The 21803-nt window shown below is 51.2% G+C and overlaps 1 protein-coding gene across 1 annotated transcript in view; it reads right to left on the reverse strand.

Moving 5' to 3' along the window:
- Nucleotides 1-21803, reverse strand: part of LOC116987041 (plasma membrane calcium-transporting ATPase 1-like) — a 42753-nt gene that overhangs the window by 6566 nt on the left and 14384 nt on the right. Inside the window, exons 4-11 of the mRNA XM_033042930.1 lie at nt 19634-19813; nt 16831-16918; nt 13517-13623; nt 12468-12659; nt 11206-11419; nt 8384-8595; nt 7738-7845; nt 6423-6605 (exon numbers count right to left, since the gene is read on the reverse strand). Of these exons, the coding sequence (XP_032898821.1) occupies nt 6423-6605; nt 7738-7845; nt 8384-8595; nt 11206-11419; nt 12468-12659; nt 13517-13623; nt 16831-16918; nt 19634-19813 (1284 nt within the window). The remainder of the gene's footprint in view (nt 1-6422; nt 6606-7737; nt 7846-8383; nt 8596-11205; nt 11420-12467; nt 12660-13516; nt 13624-16830; nt 16919-19633; nt 19814-21803) is intronic.

Raw genomic sequence — 21803 nt, forward strand, 5'->3', positions numbered from 1 at the left:
GCGGTGCTGGCCGAAGGGCCGAATGGCCTACTCCTGCACCCGTTGTCTGTTGCCCAGCGGATTATGACGTGTGGGAAGGAACTGCAGATGCTGGTTTACACCGAAGATAGACACAAAGTGCTGGAGTAACTCAGAGGGTCAGGCAGCATCTCTGGGGAGACACTCAGCAGGTGAGGCAGCATCTATGGAGCGAAGGAATAGGTGACGTTTCGGGTCGAGACCCTTAAGGGTGAGGCAGCATCTATGGAGCGAAGGAATAGGTGACGTTTCGGGTCGAGACACTTAAGGGTGAGGCAGCATCTATGGAGCGAAGGAATAGGTGACGTTTCGGGTCGAGACCCTTAAGGGTGAGGCAGCATCTATGGAGCGAAGGAATAGGTGACGTTTTGGGTCGAGACCCTTCCGGGTCTCGACCCGAAACGTCACCTATTCCTTCGCTCCATAGATGCTGCCTCACCCGCTGAGTTTCTCCAGCATTTTTGTCCACCTTCGATTTTTCCAGCATCTGCAGTTCCTTCTTAAACAAACTCTCATCTGAAGAAGACTGTGCCTCAGATGTGTCGGACTTCTTGACCCAGTAATGTCACAACCTGCCCCAGTCCACGTGCCCCCCTCAAATCACCTGTTCTACTCTAATCAAGGGCCCCCCCCGTTACCTCAGACGGGAGTCAACGTCTGGGGGAGGGACCCCCAACGTACAGGTCATCAGTACGTGTGTTCATAAGTGATGGGAGCAGAATGAGGCCATTCGTCCCATCAAGTCTACTCCGCCATTCAATCACAGCTGATCTATCTCTCCCTCTCCTAACCCCATTCTCCTGCCTTCTCCCCATAACCCCTGGCACCCATAGTGATCAAGAATCTATCTATCTCTGCCTTAAAAATATCCACGAACGTGGCAAAGAATTCCACCGATTCACCACACTCCGACTAAAGAAACTCCTCCTCGTCTCCTTCCTAAAGGAACGTCCTTTAATTCTGAGGCCGTGCCCTCTGGTCCTAGACTCTCCCACTAGCGGAAACATCCTCTCCACATCCACTCTATCCGGGTCTTTGGCCCAACTCACCCTACTAACCAAGTTGCACATCTACCAAGTCCATCGACCCATAGTTGACCCATATCCCTCTCAACATTTCCCATCCAAATGTCCCTTCAATGTCTTTATGGTGCCTGCCTGAACTGCTGCCTCTGGCGGCCCGTTCCATATATGTAACACCCTCTGAGTGGAAAAGTTGTCCATCAAGTTTCCTATTAACAGAAACCCAATCAGTTGCACTCTCCTATGCTGGTGGAATCTCTCCTCAACTCAGCCCATCGAGTCTACTCCGCCATTCACTCATGGCTGATCTATCTCTCCCTCCCAACCCAATAACATTCTCCTGCCTTCTCCCCGTAACCCCCCGACTCCCTTCCCATTATTAACGGCCCACTTGCAGACGCAAACCTACTTCCGTCTCCAAAGCAAAAAAAAAATATCCGAAGTCTTCATAGCACCTCACACATGCCGACTAAATTGGAGATTGCTGGCTTTACCTTGCACTAAAAGTTATTCCCTTATCATAGAGTCATAGAGTGTGGAAACAGGCCCTTCGGCCCAACGTGCCCACACCGGCCAACAATGTCCCCAGCTACACTAGTCCCACCTGCCCGCGTTTGGTCCATATCCCTCCAAACCTGCCCTGTCCGTAACAATCTGTTCACTAATCTTACCCGAAGTAACGAGTGGTCCTGAACTACTATCTACCTCTTTGGTGACCCTGGGACTATCTTTGATCGGACTTTGCTGGCTTTACCTTGCACTAAACGCCATTCCCTTATCATGTATCTGTACACTGGACTGTAATCACGTATTGTCCTTCCGCTGACACCACCTCTTCACTGTACCTCGGTACACGTGACAATAAGCTGAACTGAACTCAAACCGCGAGGTGGATCTCATTTCGGGTCGAGACCTTTCTCTTGTTAAAGCCAAGTCCTGTTTCGTGGCTGAGTCCACGTGACAATAAACTAAAGTGCAACAGATCGGGAGAGGGGGGGGGGGGGGGGACAGCTCCAGAGTGACTATATGGCTTAGAATTCCAGACAACATCCATGCTCTACGACCTGGAGGTGAAGTACACATGGACGACAAGGACAAGAGATACGGTCTCTACAGGAACGCCACATACACTGGACACACGATTCACAGACGCCATCCTCGGGCTGGAATAGAGAGATTAGTCTTCGCTGGGCAGGGGGGGGGGGGGGGGGACAGGTTGGTTCCCAGTGATGAGCTGCCACGGGTTGCGAATGGATAAATATACGTCACAAATAAGCTGGTAGCGTTCCGTAATCACCATCGTCCAAGGAGATTGAACGCCCGCCTCTGACTGGGTTTAGTTTCAGTTTGCCTGGCTTGGTTTCGTTTAGAGATACAGCGGGGGAAACAGGCCTCCCACCCACCACGACCACCGCAAACACTCCGCCCGCTGGTTCTGCGTTATCCCGCTTTTAGTGGCAATCTAGACAGGGCCAAATGATTGAAAGATACAGCATGGAAACAGGCCCTTCGGCCCGCATCACAGGGAGAAGGTGCAAACTCCGTACAGACAGCACCCGTAGTCGGGATCGAACCCGGGTCTCTGGCGCTGTGCGGCAGCAGCTCTACCCGCTGAGCCACCGTGCTGGGATTACTGCAATTACAATCTCTGACGCACCAGCACAAATCTGATCTAGCATTGGTTGTCTAAACTTCCGAAGAAGGATCCCAACCAAAACATCGTCTATCCACGTTACCCAGAGATGCTGCCTGACCCGCTGAGTTACTCCAGCACTCTGTGTCTTTTTATGCAGTAAAACCGTTTAGAAGGACATCTGCAGAAAGAAACTGCAGATGCTGGTTTACAACCAAGATAGACACAGAGTCCTGGAGTAACTCAGTGGGACTGGCAGCATCTCTGGAGAGAAGGAGTGGGAGACGTTTCGGGTCGAGACCCTTCTTCAGACTGAGGATATAACACTGGACAAAGGTGCAGTTACAAGGGGAGTTACCAGCTGTGTATAAATGTATATTGTGGCAATCCCAGCGCTGCATGAAGTGACCTGACCTCATCTCTGACAAACTCTGGACTTTGTGTTTCATGGATGACAATAACATGTTGTGGCTGAATTAGTGGCAACAGGTAGCAACCGACTGTCACCGCACTGGCCAACCATGTCAACGGTGTGTGTGTGTGTGTGTGTACATGTGCTTGTGCATGCGAGCGTATGCATGCGTGTGCGCGCATGTGATTGTGTCCACATGTAGGTGCATGCACATGCATGTGTGTGCATTTGCATGTTGCGTGTGTGTGCATGCATGTTGCGTGTGTGTGCATGCATGTTGTGTGCGTGCGCGTGCATGTGTGCCTGCGTGTGCATGTGTGTGCGCGCACGTGCGTGTGTGCGTGTGCATGTGTGTGCACGCATGTGCGTGTACGTGCGTGTGTGTGTGTGCATGTGTGTGCGTGCATGCCTGAGTGTGCATGTGTGCGTGCACGTGCGTGCATGTGTGCCTGCGTATGCATGTGCGTGTGCATGCATTTGTGCGTGTGTGTGTGTGCGTGTGACCGCTACATCTCCCACCAACACATCATAGCTGGAGCAACACAATCGTCATTACGCACCACTGCGGCGATCACTGCACACTCACCGCTGGGTGTTGGGACTTTGGGGAACTGCCGTGGCTGGGAGAGACAGAAGGGATACAACAGAGCTGGGGATCAGGCAGGAGGGCAAGAGGGGAGGTTGAATTTCAACAATGAGCTTCTAGTACCAGCAGGCCACTTCAATGGGCCGAACGGCCTCCTCCTGCACCTGCTTCCCAATAATACAGGAGCACTAAAACCAAATTGCTCTGTGAGGCAAAGTGCACCATCTATGAGGGTTGTATCGTGGAGTTTTGGGGAACAAACTGTTCCTTAAATGTGGCCAAAGATCGATAGGTTTGCAAGGATTAAACTGTCCCTAATGCAAGAAGGTTCGTGATATAACTCGAGGGTAGACACAAATGCTGGGGAAACTCAGCGGGTGAGGCAGCATCTATGGAGCGAAGGAAATAGGCGACGTTTCGGGTCGAGACCCTTCTTCAGACTGATGTGGGGGGGTGGGGGCGGGAAGAAGAAAGGAAGATGCGGAGACAGTGGGCTGTGGGAGAGCTGGGAAGGGGAGGGGAAGGAGGGAGAAAGCAGGGACTACCTGAAATTGGAGAAGTCAATGTTCAATGTTCATACCCCTGGGTTGTAAACTACCCAAGCGGAATATGAGGTGCTGCTCCTCCAATTTGCGGTGGGACTCACTCTGGCCGTGGAGGAGGCCCAGGACAGAAAGGTCGGATTGGGAATGGGAGGGGGAGTTGAAGTGCTGAGATCAGGTTGGTTATTGCGAACCAAGCGGAGGTGTTGGGCGAAGCGATCGCCGAGCCTAGGATTCTTCAGGATTATTAACCTCAACAGGCGAACTCGTGCTAAACCTCTCAGCTTAAATGTCTATAAAATTGCAATTTAATCTGGAAAAGAAAGGTTATGGCGTTATTGTGATGCCCGTGGTCTGAGTTCATTCAATGCATTGTGGTAAGGTCACGGCACCTCGGAAAACAGGCATGTAATGGTATGTAACAGGTATGTGATGTAACCAGTAACATTCAATAGTCGCTGCTGCCCTAGTTTGAGGGTCTTTTTAAGAAAAGTAAGAGTGACTCACACTCCCCTCTTATCTGAAACACGTCACTCCCCTGTGAAAGAAGGAAATCGCGTTTAGATGCGGCGACCTTTGAAATCAAAACAGGAACGAAAAAAAGGCTGAAATGAGAACATTCAGTAACTGAAAAGGGAAAAAAAGGATAGTTTAAAAGGTTAAAGTGCATGGGACAGAGATGGTATTAAATATCATGCAGTTTTTTAAGAAACCAGCACTCACGCCCCACAGTGGTGGAAGTAGCAGTAGTAGAATTGCCCGTAGAAAGCACTACATGGGTTGGGGTAGAAAGTGTTTTTACATCATGATGCTGGCTGACTATAGAGGGCTGTCGGCGCAGGACTCCCTGTAACGAGGGTCCACCTTGGAAGGTGTTGACAACGCCCATCTGTAAAGAACCAGAGAATAAAACAGCTTTGCTCCACATTGCAGAGAGAGAGAGAGAGAGAGAGGGGGAGAGGGGGGAGAGAGGGGTGAGAGAGGGGGGGGGGGGGAGAGAGAGAGGGGGGGGGAGGGGGGAGAGGGGGGGGGGGAGGAGGAGAGAGAGGGGGGGGGAGGGGAGAGAGAGGGGGGGGGAGGGGGGAGAGAGGGGGGGGAGAGAGAGAGTGAGAGAGTTGGGGGGGGAGAGATGGGGGGAGGGGGGGAGATGGAGGGGGAGAGAGAGAAGGAGGGAAAGAGGGTTGGAGAGAGGGGGGGAGAGAGGGGGGGGAGGGAGGAGGGAGGGGAGTGATGGAGAGAAAAAGCAGGTTGGGGAGGGGAGGGGGAGAGACATGGGGAATGGCGGGAGGGGCAGGTGAAGGAAGAGATGGGAAGTGGGGGGAGGGAGACACGAGGAGGAGGGGAGGTGTAGAGACTCGGGAGAGGGGGGGGGGTGGGGTGGGGGAGGGGTTGAGAGTCGGAGGAAAGAAGAGGGGGCAGCCAGAGAGAAGCGGGGGGGGGGGGGGGGGGAGGGTGGTTGGGGGGGGAGAGGGGAGCGGGGAGTGGGGAGAGGAACGGTGCGATAGAGACGGCAGGAGTGAAAGGGAGGGGTAGAGTTAGAGTGGGGAAGAGCAAAGGGGGGTGTCGAGAGAGCAGGAGGTGTTTGGGTGAAAACAGCAGGTGATTTGGAGGGGGGTGGGTGGGGAAGGGAGTCAGGAGACATGGAATAGAAGGGGGGGGGGGGGAGGAGCGAGACAGAGAATGGAAAAAAAACCAACAACAAAGTGGTGAATGTGAAAGGAGAGAATGGAGGGAGGGAGGGAGAGAGAGAGAGAGAGAGTGTGGGCAAAATGGAAAAGGAATAGAAAGCAAAACATTTTTGAAATGAAATATTAGAGTCCCAGTTATTTCGGAAAATATCAATCACCCCCACAGCAAGAATAAAAACAGCAAACGGGTAAAGGCAATATGGAGACTGTGTGAAGAGAGAGGGAAAGGCAGAAAAACAGGATTCCAGGAGGATACCTTTGACCAGGTGGACAACAGTTTGTATCTAGAGGCAGGACCAGGTGACATTACCTGGAGGAGGGACCTTCTACATCAATACTGGCTTATTTAAAACAAAACAAGACATCAGTTGTGCAAACGACATTGGCAAAGAGGGGAGGGGGGACGGGGGGGGGGGACTGGCAGCCTTTCGGGGGGGGGGGGGGGGGCAAGTGGTCTCGAGCTTCCTTTCGAGCCTCCAGTGTCGGGCGGGCGGGCCCATTGCTGTGTGATGTCAGCATACCTGAGTCTGAATTCTATTCAGGCCTCTGAACCAGAGGATCTGCCCTCGACGCAGCTCCATCTCGGCGTGGTCAATCTCGTCGTTGTCCTCCATCAGCTCGCCCTCCGGAATGTCGTCCTTGGTCGTGCCGTGCCCAGCCTCCTTCAGGAACTTCAGCCGGCTGGTGGGGATCGAGGAGATCAGCTGTGGGAGGGGAGGGGAGGGGGCGGGAATGTTCAACGTGGGTTACAGGCGCAGCCCCGACGCAGTTATTACTCAAAGGTGGAGAATCCAACGTGCGCTCATAGCAACATTGTAACAATAGACAACAGGTGCAGGAGTAGGCCATTCGGCCCTTCGAGACAGCACCGCCATTCAATGTGATCATGGCTGATCATCCCCAATCAGTACCCCGTTCCTGCCTTCTCCCCATATCCCCTGACTCCGCTATTTTTAAGAGCCCTATCTAGCTCTCTCTTGAAAGCATCCAGAGAACCAGGCCTCCACCGCCCTCTGAGGGAGAGAATTCCACAGACTCACCACTCTCTGTGAAAAAAAGTGTTTCCTCGTCTCCGTTCTAAATGGCTTACTCCTTATTCTTAAACTGTGTGGCAACATTGTACTAGGTGCAACATTGTAACATTGTACCAGGTGGCAACATTGTAACATGGCACCATCGGTGGGACCAAGCGCAGGATCGGCGATCGTTTCGCCGAACACCTCCGCTCGGTCCGCCTTAACCAACCCAATCTCCCGGTGGCTCGGCACTTCAACTCCCCCCTCCCATTCCCAATCCGACCTCTCTGTCCTGGGCCTCCTCCATGGCCAGAGTGAGCACCACCGGAAACTGGAGGAGCAGCACCTCATATTCCGCTTGGGCAGTCTGCACCCTAGCAGCATAAACATTGACTTCTCCAATTTCCGGTAGCCCTTGCTGTCTCCTCCCCTTCCCAGCTCTCCCTCAGCCCTCGGGCTCCTCCTCTTCCTTTCTCCTTTCTTCTCCTCACCCCCCCCCCCCCCCCCCCCCACCCTACATCAGTCTGAAGAAGGGTTTCGGCCCGAAACGTTGCCTATTTCCTTTGCTCCATAGTTGCTGCTGCACCCGCTGAGTTTCTCCAGCATTTTTGTCTATCTTCGATTTTCCAGCATCTGCAGTTCCTTCTTAAACACCAGGTGGCAACATTGTACCAGGTGAAACATTGTAACATTTTACCAGGAGCAACATTGTACCAGGTGAAACATTGTAACATTGTACCAGGAGCAACATTGTACCAGGTGAAACATTGTAACATGGCACCAGGTGTTAACGCTACAGAAGATAAACAGTTGAACGAACCTGTCCCCACAATAGCTCTCCGACTCCAATGAAGATGCACCACAGCCACTGGTGCAGAGTTAGTCCCGAGCAGCTGAAGGGCTTCCCACCAAGCTCCACAATGACGATCTGTAGCAACGACAAAGTCAAACATTAGACGGCCACTTGATGGACGAGTGTCTTAGTCACAGAGTGATAGTGATACAGCGTGGAAACAGACCCTTCAGTCCCAACTTGCCCACGCCGACCAACAATGTCCCAGCTACACTAGTCCCACCTGCCCGCGTTTGACCCATATCCCTCCAAACCTGTCCTCTCCGTGTACCTGTCTAACTGTTTCTTAAATCTGTTTCACCTGCCGTTCCTTCCCACACACCTGCCGGTCCTCCCTACACACCTGCCAGTCCTCCCTACACACCTGCCGTTCCTCTCTACACACCTGCCATTCCTCCCTACACACCTGCCAGTCCTCCCCACACACCTGCCGGTCCTCCCCACACACCTGCCGTTCCTCTCTACACACCTGCCGTTCCTCCCCACACACCTGCCATTCCTCCCTACACACCTGCCGTTCCTCCCCACACACCTGCCATTCCTCCCTACACACCTGCCAGTCCTCCCCACACACCTGCCGGTCCTCCCCACACACCTAATGACAACACCGTACCTGGATGAGAAACGTTCCCACCACAATGCTGCAGAAAATCGGGTTTCGGAAGATCGCCTCAAACACGTTGCGTTCCCCGTGGATTTTGCGCGCGTTGATCTCGTTGAAGAGCTGCATCATCACGAAGGTGTTGAAGACGATGGTGTAATGTTCCGTCGGGGGCGAGTGAAGGGGACTGTCCCGCCCGTTGTCAATGTCGAAAATCTTCTCACCTGCCCGGGAAACAAAACGTTGTAAGTTAATGTCCGTAAGAATCGCGGTGGTGGGTCTAACACACGAGGATCGCCCGCCAACCAGTTCCGACCGATCTCGGTGCGCAAAATCATGAGGGGAATAAATCAGGCAGATTTCTCCAGCCATGCCGCCTGAGACCACGTCTGGAGTATTGTGTACAGTTTTGGTCTCCTAATTTGAGGAAGGACATCCTTGTGATTGAGGCAGTGCAGCGTAGGTTCACCAGATTGATCCCTGGGATGGCGGGACTGTCATATGAGGAAAGATTGAAAAGACTAGGCTTGTATTCACTGGAGTTTGGAAGGATGAGGGGGCATCTTATAGAAACATATAAAATTATAAAAGGACTGGACAAGCTAAATGCATGAAAAATGTTCCCAATGTTGGGCGAGTCCAGAACCAGGGGCCACAGACTTAGAATAAAGGGGGGGTCATTTAAGACAGAGGTGAGGAAAAACTTTTTCATCCAGAGAGTTGTGAATTTATGGAATTCCCTGCCACAGAGGGCAATGGAGGCCAAGTCACTGGATGGATTTTAGAGAGAGTTAGATAGAGCTCTAGGGGCTAGTGGAGTCAAGGGATATGGGGAGAAGGCAGGCACGGGTTATTGATAGGGGACGATCAGCCATAATCACAATGAATGGCGGTGCTGGCTCGAAGGGTCAAATGGCCTCCTCCTGCACCTATTTTCTATGTTTCTATGACCCGCTGAGTTACTCCAGCATTTTGTGTCTATCTTTGTTATAAAGCAGCATCTGCAGTTCCTCGTGTGTCTAACATACGTAATGGGAGAAGGCAGGAGAATGGGGTTAGGAGGGTGAGATAGAACAGCTATGATTGAATGACGGAGTAGACTTGATGGGCTGAATGGCCTCATTCTACTCCTATCACTTATGACCTTATACCGGGAGGTGGTAGGGCTACTGCCTCACAGCCCCAGAGATCTGAATTCAATCCTGACTACGGGTGCTGTCCACACGGAGTTTGCACGTTCTCCCCGTGACCTGCGTGGGTTTTCTCCGAGATCTTCGGTTTCCTCCAAAGATGTGCAGGCTTGAAGGTTAATCGGCTTGGTGAAAATATAAATTGTCCCTAGTGTGTGTAGGATAGTGCTAGTGTGCGGGGATCGCTGGTCGGTGCGGACTCGGTGGGACGAAGGGCCTGTTTCCGTGCTATATCTCTAAACTAAATTAAATTTCTCAGAACCACAGTGGAAAGACCTTGCAGGTGGAATCAAACCTTTCTTCTTGCATTGAATTGTCACCAAATCATGAGAGGAATAGATCGGGTAGACGCACTGAACCTCTTGCCCAGAGTAGGGGAATCGAGGACCAGAGGACACAGGTTTACGGTGAAGGGGGGAAAGATTTAATAGGAATCTGAGGGACATCTTTTTCACACAGAGGGTGGTGGGTGTATGGAACGAGCTGCCGGAGGAGGTAGTTGAGGCTGGGACTATCGCAATGTTTAAGAAACAGTTAGACAGGTACATGGACAGGTCAGGTATAATAATAATAATAATAATAATAATACATTTTATTTATGGGCGCCTTTCAAGAGTCTCAAGGACACCTTACAAAAATTTAGCAGGTAGAGGAAAAACATGTAAGGGGAATGAAATAAATAGTAGAGACATGACTAGTACACAAAGTAAAGACAGAATTCAATACAAAACACAATATGAGGCAATTAATGCACAGATGAAAATGGAGGGGGACGTGGGGCTAAGGATAGGCAGCGGTGAAGATATGGGTCTTGAGGCGGGACTGGAAGATGGTGAGGGACACGGAATTGCGGATCAGTTGGGGGAGGGAGTTCCAGAGCCTGGGAGCTGCCCTGGAGAAGGCTCTGTCCCCAAAACTGCGGAGGTTGGACTTGTGGATGGAGAGGAGACCGGCTGATGTGGATCTGAGGGACCGTGAGGGTTGGTAGGGGGAGAGGAGGTCAGTGAGATATGGGGGGGGCCAGATGGTGGAGGGCTTTGTAGGTGAGGATCAGGAATTTGTAGGTGATCCGGTGGGAGATGGGAAGCCAGTGAAGGTATGGAGGGATATGGGCCAAACGCAGGCGGGTGGGACTAGTGTAGCTGGGACATGTTGGCCGGTGTGGGCAAGATGGGCCGAAGGGCCTGTTTCCACGCTGTATCACTCTACGCGCGTACTGTTCATTACGAGGTGGCCAATCAGAACACGGTGCGGGTCCACCACCGAAACTAAAACCGGCTGCTCCGGTTTCCTCCCACATCCCAAAGACGTGCAGGAAGTAGGTCAGTTGGCCCCATGGAAATTATCCCGAGTGCATGGGATAGAAGTAGTATATTGGTGAGCACTGTTTGCCGCGGACTCGGTGGGACAAAGGGCCCGGATACTTTCAAGAGAGAACTAGATAGGGCTCTTAAAGATAGTGGAGTCAGGGGATATGGGGAGAAGGCAGAAACGGGGTACTGATTGGGGATGATCAGCCATGATCACATTGAATGGCAGTGCTGTCTCGAAGGGCCGAATGGCCTACTCCTGCACCTATTGTCTATCGTCTATCGAAAGAACGAAAACCCAATCACAAAGCGCAAACCGGGCGAGCAGACTGACCAGCAAAGAGGAGGGTGAAGATGATGGTGAGCTGGTAGACCCCATGGCCAAGGATGTTCTTCATCATGGTGCGGGAGATGAGCGGCTTGTTCCTGCCGTAGGGCCTGCGCAGCAGAAGCGACTCGGTGGGGGGTTCTGTCGCCAGGGCCAAGGAAGCAAAGGTGTCCATGATCAGGTTGACCCACAACATCTGAACCGCTTTCAGAGGAGAATCCTGGTGTGGGGAGCAAATTGGTAGCTTAGTTCAGAGATACAGCACGAAAATCAGGCCCTTCGCCCCACCCACACCGCACACTAATACTATCCTCCGCACACTAGCGACAATTTTACAGTTATCCACCCGAAACGTCACCTATTCCTTCGCTCCATAGATGCTGGAGAAACTCAGCAGATGAGGCAGCATCTATGGAGCAAAGGAAATAGGCGACGTTTCGGATCGAGACCCTGGGAGACAAAAATGCTGGAGAAACTCAGCAGGTGAGGCAGCATCTCTGGAGCGAAGGAATAGGTGACGTTTCGGGTCACGGGGACAACGTGCAAACTCTGTACAGACAGCGTCCGTAGTCGGGATCGAACCTGGGTCTCCGGCGCCGAGAGGGGGCAACTCTACCGCTGCGCCACAGTGCCGCCCCGTACTATAACATTTATTGCTACCAAAGACACTTAATTACAATTTAACGCAGAGAGCCTTGGGCACCGTGTTACAGGAAAGATGGCGTCAAGCTGGAAGTGGCGGAGGCTGTTCAGTTTAGTTTAGTTTTGTTTGGTTCTAGGGCTCAAGGGTCTGTCAGGACTTTCATATGAAGAAAGACTGGATAGACTCGGCTTGTACACGCTAGAATTTAGAAGATTGAGGGGGGATCTTATAGAAACGTACAAAATTCTTAAGGGGTTGGACAGGCTTGATGCAGGAAGATTGTTCCCGATGTTGGGTAAGTCCAGAACAAGGGGTCACAGTTTAAGGATAAGGGGGAAATCTTTTAGGACCGAGATGAGGAAAACCTTTTTCACACAGAGAGTGGTGAATCTGTGGAATTCTCTGCCACAGAAGGTAGTTGAGGCCACAGTTCATTGGCTATATTTAAGAGGGAGTTAGATGTGGCCCTTGTGGCTAAAGGGATCAGGGGGTATGGAGAGAAGGCTGGTACAGGATACTGAGTTGGATGATCAGCCATGATCACATTGAATGGCGGTGCAGGCTCGAAGGGCCGAATGGCCTCTACTCCTGCACCTGTTGTCTATGTTTCCATGTTTCTATGTACCTGCGTGATGCAGGCACCAGTAAAGGCCACAATGACTGCCACCACATTGACGGTCAGCTGGAACTGCAGGAACTTGGAGATGCTGTCGTAGACGTTACGGCCCCACATCACGGCCTTGACGATGCTGTTGAAGTTGTCGTCGGTCAGGATGATGTCCGACGCCTCTTTGGCCACGTCCGTCCCTGCGATCCCCTGTGGAAGCACAAGCACAACACACGCTCGTCACATGCTCCTCGTTGCACTCCCTACCATACCCTATATCACAATGAATGGCGGTGCTTGCTCGAAGGGCTGAATGGCCTACTCCTGCACCTATTGTCTAAATGTCTATTGTAGGTCTTGGAGAGAGAATGGAACAGAGAATGGATCCTGACCTCTGATGCTGATACAAGGTTAATTCCCGGGATGACGGGACTGTCATATGCTGAGAGAATGGGGCAGCTGGGCTTGTACACTCTGGAGTTTAGAAGGATGAGAGGGTATCTCATTGAAACATATAAGATTGTTAAGGGCTTGGACACGCTAGAGGCAGGAAACATGTTCCCGATGTTGGGGGAGTCCAGAACCAGGGGCCACACAGTTTAAGAATAAGGAGTAAGCCATTTAGAACGGAGTCGAGGAAACACTTTTTCTCAGAGAGAGTTGTGAGTCTGTGGAATTCTCTGCCTCAGAGGGCGGTGGAGGCCGGTTCTCTGGATGCTTTCAAGAGGGAGCTAGATAGGGCTCTTAAAGATAGTGGGGTCAGGGGATATGGGGAGAAGGCAGGAACGGGGTACTGATTGGGGATGATCAGCCATGATCACATTGAATGGCGGTGCTGGCTCGAAAGGCCAAATGGCCTACTCCTGCACCTATTGTTTATTGAAACCGAAGATCTTCGAGGAAACCCACGCGGGTCACGGGGAGAACGTACAAACCCCGCGCAGACAGCGCCCGTGGTCGGAATCGAGACCCGGGTCTCTGCCGCTGAGAGCGCTGCGTGGCTAGCAACTCTACCGGCGGCGAGGCCGTGCCGATCCGGCAATGTGATGAGGGAAGGGGAAGCGTACCATGGCGAAGCCAACATCCGCCTTCTTCAGCGCCGGTCCATCATTCGTCCCGTCGCCCGTCACCGCCACCACCTGCCGCATCTCGCCGATGGTGCTGTCAATAATACCTGCGGCAACAAAAGATGGCCGTTTAAACTCCGGCACGAAACGGCGCCTAATCGGAGAGACATTATTTCGCCTGCTGGACAGCAAACAAAATGCTACGTGAGTCGACCAAAAATAGCAACAGTATCACAAAGGCACAATGGCGCAAGGGCCTGTCCCACTTACACGAGTTTTTTTCGGCGACTGCCGGCATCCGTCAGAGTCGCGGCAGGTGGCCGAAAATTTCAAACATGTTGAAAATGTTTGACCAGAAAAAGGTACGACTCTTTGGGCGACTATACAGGCTTCACCCCCACGACTTGAAAACAGGCCCTTTGGCCCACTTAGTCCATGCTGACCAGCGATCACCCATTCACGTTGGTTAGAAACATAGGAAAAAGGTGCAGGAGTAGGCCATTCAGCCCTTCAAGCCAATATGATCATCCAGAAAGTGGGGGGGGGGGGGGGGGGCTGAGCGATCACTGATCACCGGCCTCTTGTTATAAAGGCCAACATGCCATTCGCTTTCTTCACTGCCTGCTGTACCTGCAAGATTACTTTCAGTGACTGATGTACAAGGACCCCCAGGTCTCGTTGCATCTCCCCTTTTCCTAATCTGACATCACTCAGAAAATAATTTGCCTTTTGTTCTTGCCACCAAAGTGGACAATCTCCAGCATTATGTGTCTTAGGTTTAGAGGGATATGGGCCAAACGTTGGTATGTGGGACTAGTGTAGATGGGGCATCTTGGTTGGCATGGGTAAGGTGGGCCGAAGGGCCTGTTTCCGTGCTGTGTGACTATTTCAAACCCCTCCCTTCCTCCATTGACTCCATCTACACCTCACGCTGCCTCGGCAAGGCTAGCAGCATCATCAAGGACCAGTCTCACCCCCGGTCACTCCCTCTGCTCCCCTCTCCCATCGGGCAAGAGGTACAGAAGTGTGAAAACGCACACACACCTCCAGATTCAGGGGCAGTTTCTTCCCGGCTGTTATCAGGCAACTGAACTGTCTTCTCACCAACTAGAGAGCGGTCCTGAGCTACGATCTACCTCACTGGAGACCCTCGGACTATCTCTGATCGGCCTTGACCTTGCAGTAAACATTATTCAGGTTATTCCCTTTATCCTGTATCTGTACACTGTGGACGGCTCCATTGTGATCATGTATTGTCTTTCCACTGACTGGTTAGCACGCAACAGAAAGCTTTCCACTGTACCTCGGTACACGTGACAATAAACTCAACTCAGAAACTAAACTCAACTCAAACTAAACTCAGTCAGAAACAGGGACTCAGCGGGTGAGGCAGCATCTCTGGAAAGAAGGAATGGGTGACGTTTCGGGTCGAGACCCTTCTTCAGACCCGACCCGAAACGTCACCCATTCCTTCTCTCCAGAGATGCTGCCTGTCCCGCTGAGTTACTCCAGCATTTTGTGTCTACCTTCGAATTAGACAATAGACAATAGGCTCAGGAGTCGACCATTCGGCCCTTCGAGCCAGCACTGCCATTCAATGTGATCATGGCTGATCATCCACAATCAGTACCCCGTTCCTGCCTTCTCCCCATATAGAAACATAGAAAATAGGTGCAGGAGTAGGCCATTCGGCCCTTCGAGCCAGCAGCGCCATTCAATATGATCATGGCTGATCATCCAACTCAGTATCCTGTACCTGCCTTCTCTCCATACCCCCTGATCCCTTTAGCCACAAGGGCCACATCTAACTCCCTCTTAAATATAGCCAATGAACTGGCCTCAACTACTTTCTGTGGCAGAGAATTCCACAGACTCACCACTCTGTGTGTGAAATTTTTTTTTCTCATCTCGGCCCTAAAAGATTTCCCCCTTATCCTTAAACTGTGACCCCTTGTTCTGGACTTCCCCAATATCCCCTGACTCCGCTAATTTTAAGAGCTCTATCTAACTCTCTCATGAAAGCATCCAGAGAACCGGCCTCCACCGCCTTCTGAGGCAGGGAATTCCACAGACTCACAACTCTCTGCCTGTGAAAAGGGTTTTCCTCATCTCCGTTCTAAATGGGCCTACCCCTTGTAAACCAGCATCTGCAGTTCCTTCCTACAGAAACAGCGACTGTTTCATTAAAGCTGTTGAGAGATCTCTCGTCTCTCATCCTCCCCCTCGTTCAAAGCCATTCGTAATCTGAATTACAATCCAAAATAGAAACTGCGACCTTTGCACTGTAGATCCAGTTACACAGATGAGCAGGAAACAAAACAGTGGTGTTAATACACAGTGCTTCTTTAGAAGAACTGATATTTTGATCTGGGTGAGGTGTACATGATCTTATAGAGGTGTACAAAGCCAGTTGAGGAATAGCTAGACAAAAGTGCTGGAGAAACTCAGCGGGTGCGGCAGCATCTATGGAGCGAAGGAAATAGGCAACGTTTCGGGCCGAAACCCTACTGGAAATAGGTAACGTTTCGGGCCGAAACCCTACTGGAAATAGGCAACGTTTCGGGCCGAAACCCAGAAGGGTTTCGTCCCGAAACGTTGCCTATTTCCTTCGCTCCATAGATGCTGCTGCACCCGCTGAGTTTCTCCAGCACTTTTGTCTACCTTCGATTTTCCAGCATCTGCAGTTCCTTCTCAAACACATGTGAGGAATTTTGGGTAAATTGGGTAAATGCAGATCTTTTGCCCAGAGTACAGGAATCGAGGACCAGAGGACATAGGTTTAAGGTGAGGAGGGGAGGGGGGGGGGGGAAGAAATTCAATGGGAATCTGAGGGGTAAGATTTTTTTACACAAAGGGTGGTGGGTGTATGGAACGAGCTGCCGGAGGAGGTAGTTGAGGCAGGGGCTGTTGCAATGTTTAGAAGCATAGAAAATAGGTGCAGGAGTAGGCCATTCGGCCCTTCAAGCCTGCACCGCCATTCAACATGATCACGGCTGATCATCCAACACAGTATCCTGTACCTGCCTTCTCTCCATACCCCCTGATCCCTTTAGGCACAAGGGCCACATCTAACTCCCTCTTAAATATAGCCAATCAACTGGCCTCAACTACTTTCTGTGGCAGAGAATTCCACAGATTCACCACTCTCTGTGTAGGAGACATTCAGACAGGTACATGGATAGGACAGGTTTGGAGGGATGTGGGGCCTAACGCAGGCAGGTGGGACTGGTGTAGATGGGGCATGTTGGTGGGCATGGGGGAGCTGGGCCGAAGGGCCTGTTTCCACGCTGTATCACTCCGTCTACGACTAATACCTTTGACCAGCGTGTGTTTATCAGTCGGGGACGATCGGGCGAGGACACGGAGGTTTGGCCAGACCTTGTCCAGACGTTCTTGCTCCACCTGCAGAGAGAACAAAGAATGATTCATGAAGCAGATCGCTGATTACATGTTAACACAAGCGGTTAAACGTTGCAAATGAACTGGGTTAGGCATCTTGGGCGGCGTGGCCAAGTTAGGCCGAAGGGCCCAGCGGACAGACACAAAATGCTGGAGTAACTCAGCGGGACCGGCAGCATCTCTGGAGAGAAGGAATGGGTGACGTTTCGGGTCGAGACCCTTCTTCAGATTCAACCCAGGATATTGATTTATCTAACTTTGTCACCCTTGGTTTCCCCCCCCCCCCCCCTAATTTGAGGAAGGACATTCTTGCTATTGAGGGAGTGCAGCGTAGGTTTACAAGGTTAATTCCCGGGATGGCGGGACTGTCATATGCTGAGAGAATGGAGCAGCTGGGCTTGTACACTCTGGAGTTTAGAAGGATGAGAGGGTATCTCATTGAAACCAGAACACCTTGAATGATGTTATGAAAGGTGACAAAGTGCCGGAGTAACTGAGTGGATCGGGCAGCATCTCTGGAGAACATGGATTGGTGATGTATCAGGTTGGAACCCTTGTTTCTACATTTTTTGCGAGAATGATGCCTGGATTCGAGGGCATTACCAAGAAGGAGAGATGGGACATACTTGGATTGTTTTCCATGGAGCGTCGGTGGCTGACAGAAGACCTGCTAGAAGTGTGTAAAATTATGATTCAACACCACAAATATGTAAGAGGTTTAAAAGAGTCAGGTGGGAATTTTTTTTTCTCAGGTGGATGCGTGGAACAAGCTGCCCGAGGAACTGCTAGAGGACGGGACAATTGGGACATTTAAAAGGAAAATGAGGAGGAATTTCTTTATCAGAGGGTGGTGAATCTGCGGGATTCATTGCCACAGAAGGCTGTGGAGGCCAAGTCAATGGGATATGTTTAAGGCAGAGAGAGATGGATTAGTTCGGGTGTCAGGGGTTATGGGAAGAAAGTGGAGAATGGGGTTAGGAGGGAGAGATAGAGCAGCCATGATTCAATGGCGGAGTAGACTCGATGGGCCGAATGGCCTTATTCTGCTCCTATAATTTATGAACATGAATAATATTGGGCATTGTTCCTGTTCCTGCATGTTGCGATGTTCTATGAGGGATGTCCCCGCACCACAGCAGACCTCTGCTATGTTATGTCATAAGTGATAGGAGCAGAATTAGGCCATTCGGCACATCAAGTCTATTCCGCCATTCAATCATGGCTGATCTATCTCCCCCTCCTAACCCCATTCTCCTGCCTTCTCCCCATAACATCTGACACCCGCACTAATCAAGAATCTATCTATCTCTGCCTTAAAAATATACACAAACTTGCCTTCTGTGGCAAAGAATTCCACAGATTCACCACCCTCTGACTAAAGACATTTCTCCTCATCTCCTTCCTAAATGAGCGTCCCTTAATTCTGAGGCTGTGACCTCTGGTCCTAGACTCTCCCACATCCACTCTGACCAAAAACTTTCACTATTCTGTACGTTTCCATGCGCCCCCCCCCCCCCCACCTCATCCTTCTATACTCGGTTATATTTAGTGTTGCCAACTGTCCCGTATTAGCCGGGACATCCCGTATATTGGGGCTAAATTGGTTTGCCCCGTACAGGACCGCCCTTGTCCTGTATTTGACCGCTACTACTCGGGTCGAGGGGACTGTCGGGTCGTCCGGCCCCGCCTCACCCGTCCCGACGTGGTGCAGCCCATGGAGTGCAGCAGCAGCAGCAGCATCAGTGCCTCGCCCGTGGCCCCGTCGATCGGTCGGCAGCCCGGCCAGCTGTCCGACCTTCGGACCTTCGCTGACCGCCGACACCACCACCACATCCCCTCCTTCTCACGGCCGATCATCGGTTCATGAGTTGGATGGGGCGCCTGACTTTGCGCGCGACGTTGCGCGGCCCCCGGGCCAAAACTCCTCAGCTGGCCCCGCCGGCTGGGCTTTGTGTGCAGTCCAGCACCCGGGGCCAACTCATCATTCACCCAGCCACGGCCCAGTCGGTCAACGAACCGCCGTCGGGAATTTGTCCCGTATTTTGACCTTTTGTCCCTGATTTGGGAGTGAGACAGTCGGCGAGAGTCACACACCGCACCCTAGGTTTGGCCAACCACCAGCACACACCTCGGGCTGAAGATGTCCTGGTCGGGGTTGCTCCTGGGCCTGGCCAAGCTGGCCATCCGCGAGTCACGGCGCCAGGCGGAAGAGGGCTCTGCCCGAGCCAGCTGCCTGACTGCCCGTTTTCCGGCGTTACGTCTGCGCCCGGGTGCTACTAGAAAGGTACTACCCGCTGGGGGATTTCCGGGACCATTGGGCACCGCGGGGCGTGGAATGTATCCTGGACAAGAATTGTAATATATATACTCTCAAGCCTTTCTTGACGTCCTCTAAGCGAGGTCTATATGTATGTAGTGATGTTTGTATTTCATCTATGAACCACTGTTGTTTGTTTATACTATTCTTATAACAAATGTAAAGCATTTTGGCCAACCAGAGTTGTTTTTTAAATGTGCTATAAAAATAAATGTGACTTGACTTGAATTTGTTTAGTAAACATAGAAAATAGGTGCAGGAGGAGGCCATTCAGCCCTTCGAGTAGTATATTTGTTTTGTCGTGTACTATGGCGGTGGGTTCTGGTTTGTTTTATTGTGTTGCAAATACTATTTTTATATTTGAATCAATATTTTTGATTTAAAAAAAACACACCACACACCTCGCCCTTTTCGTTGCGGATCAGCCGGTTGAACTCCTTGCCTTCCAGACACAGGAAGTCGTCGCCGGGGTTGATGATGCCGCACTTGGTGGCGATGGCCCGCGCGGTGTTAATGTTGTCACCAGTCACCATCCGCACTGTGATCCCAGCCCGCTGGCATTTGGTTATAGCATCTGGGACCTGCAACGGCAAACACACACACACACACACAAGTTACACAATGGGCGGTCACAGTGGCACAGCGGTACAGTTACTGCCTTACAGAAAAATCAGCGCCAGAGACCCGGGTTCGATCCCGACCACGGGCGCTGTCTGTACGGAGTTTGTACCTTCTCCCCGTGGGTTTTCTCCGGGATCTTCGGTTTCCTCCCACACTCCAAAGACGTACAGGTTTGTAGGTTAAATGGCTTGGTGTAAATGTTAAATTGCCCAAGTTGGCGATACGCAGAGTACTGAACTGCCGACTACAACATTCAGAAGGTTCAGAATGGATAGACAGCCAGGGCACAACTGCAAACATCAGCACCAAACACCGCACAAGAAACGTCAAACCAACATTAATCACACTATTTTGTTAATAATAGACAATAGGTGCAGGAGTAGGCCATTCGGCCCTTCAAGCCAGCACCGCCATTCAATGTGATCATGGCTGATCATCCACAATCAGTACCCCGTTCCTGCCTTCTCCCCATATCCCCTGACTCCGCTATCTTTAAGAGCCCTATCTAGCTCTCTCTTGAAAGCATCCAGAAAGAACCTGCCTCCACCACCCTCTGAGGCAGAGAATTCCACAGACTCATAATTCTCTGTGAGAAAAAGTGTTTCCTCGTCTCCGTTCTAAACGGCTTACCCCTTATTCTTAAACTTTTAAAAAACATTTAGACAGGTATATGAATGGGATGGGGTTGGAGGGGCTGTGGGCCAAATGCAGGCAGGTGGGCCTCGTGTAGATGGGACACGTTGGCCGGTGTGGGCAAGTTGGGCCGATGGTCCTGTTTCCACGCTGTGTCACTCTTTGACAGACTATGTTTCAGGTGGGGGAATTCTGAAGCAGGGCCCCGACCCAAAACGTCGCCTGTGCTTTCTCTCCGGATGCTGCCCGACACACTGGGCTCCTCAAAACTCGTACAATCTTGCGCAGGCTGTTTGGTTCATCAGCGGTAGAGCGATGGCAGGGAAACGGTTAAAGGGGAATAAACAGGAACATAGGTCGATGTGAAATAATAAACACCTTTCATCCAGGAATAAAGTTAGTTGACAGAGGTGTAATTATCTTCATTGGGATAATGGAAGCAACCAAACAGTTTGTGGACCTGTTTATTTATAGTTAATAAGCATTTCTGTCCGTACTGTGAACAAGTTCAGCATGTGACTTCAAAAGAATTTAAATTAGGAACAAAGACATCAGGCAAGGTATCAGGTACATGGCGATATATATATTATTTAGACCAATTGCTCGGTTCGGCATCAATTCATAAATTATCAATTCGACAGGCTCATAATTATCGTTGTTCATTACTTCAATTAAAAAAAAACATTTAAGAAGACTTCAACTCCAACCCGGTCAGAAAAGACAGCGCAAAAATCCCACCTGTGCGGGGAAGGGAACTGCAGATGCTGGTTTACATCGAAGATCGACACAAAATGCTGGAGTAACTCATAGAAACAAAGAAACATAGAAAATAGGTGCAGGAGGAGGCCATTCGGCTCTTCGAGCCAGCACCGCCATTCATTGTGATCATGGCTGATCATCCCCTATCAATAACCCGTGCCAGCCTTCTCCCCATATCCCTTGACTCCACCAGCCCCTAGAGCTCTATCTAACTCTCTCTTAAATCCATCCAGTGACTTGGCCTCCACTGCCCTCTGTGGCAGGGAATTCCACAAATTCACCACTCTCTGGGTGAAAAAGTTTTTTCTCACCTCAGTCTTAAATGACCTCCCCTTTATTCTAAGAACTCAGTGGGGAAAATCCCACCTGCTTGGTTTAGTTAACTTTAGACATACAGACCTTTGGCCCACAGAGTCCAGCCATCACCCCGATCCTACACACACTGGGGACTGACTCCCTAGGGACTAGGACAACCACCCCCCCCCCCCCCATTCCCACACTGACCTGGGACTCCCGTCCTGGGCCTCCTCCACTGTCAGAGAGAGGCCCAGCGCAAAT

This window comes from Amblyraja radiata, chromosome 24 (genome assembly GCF_010909765.2).
Source record: "Amblyraja radiata isolate CabotCenter1 chromosome 24, sAmbRad1.1.pri, whole genome shotgun sequence".
NCBI lineage: Eukaryota > Metazoa > Chordata > Chondrichthyes > Rajiformes > Rajidae > Amblyraja > Amblyraja radiata.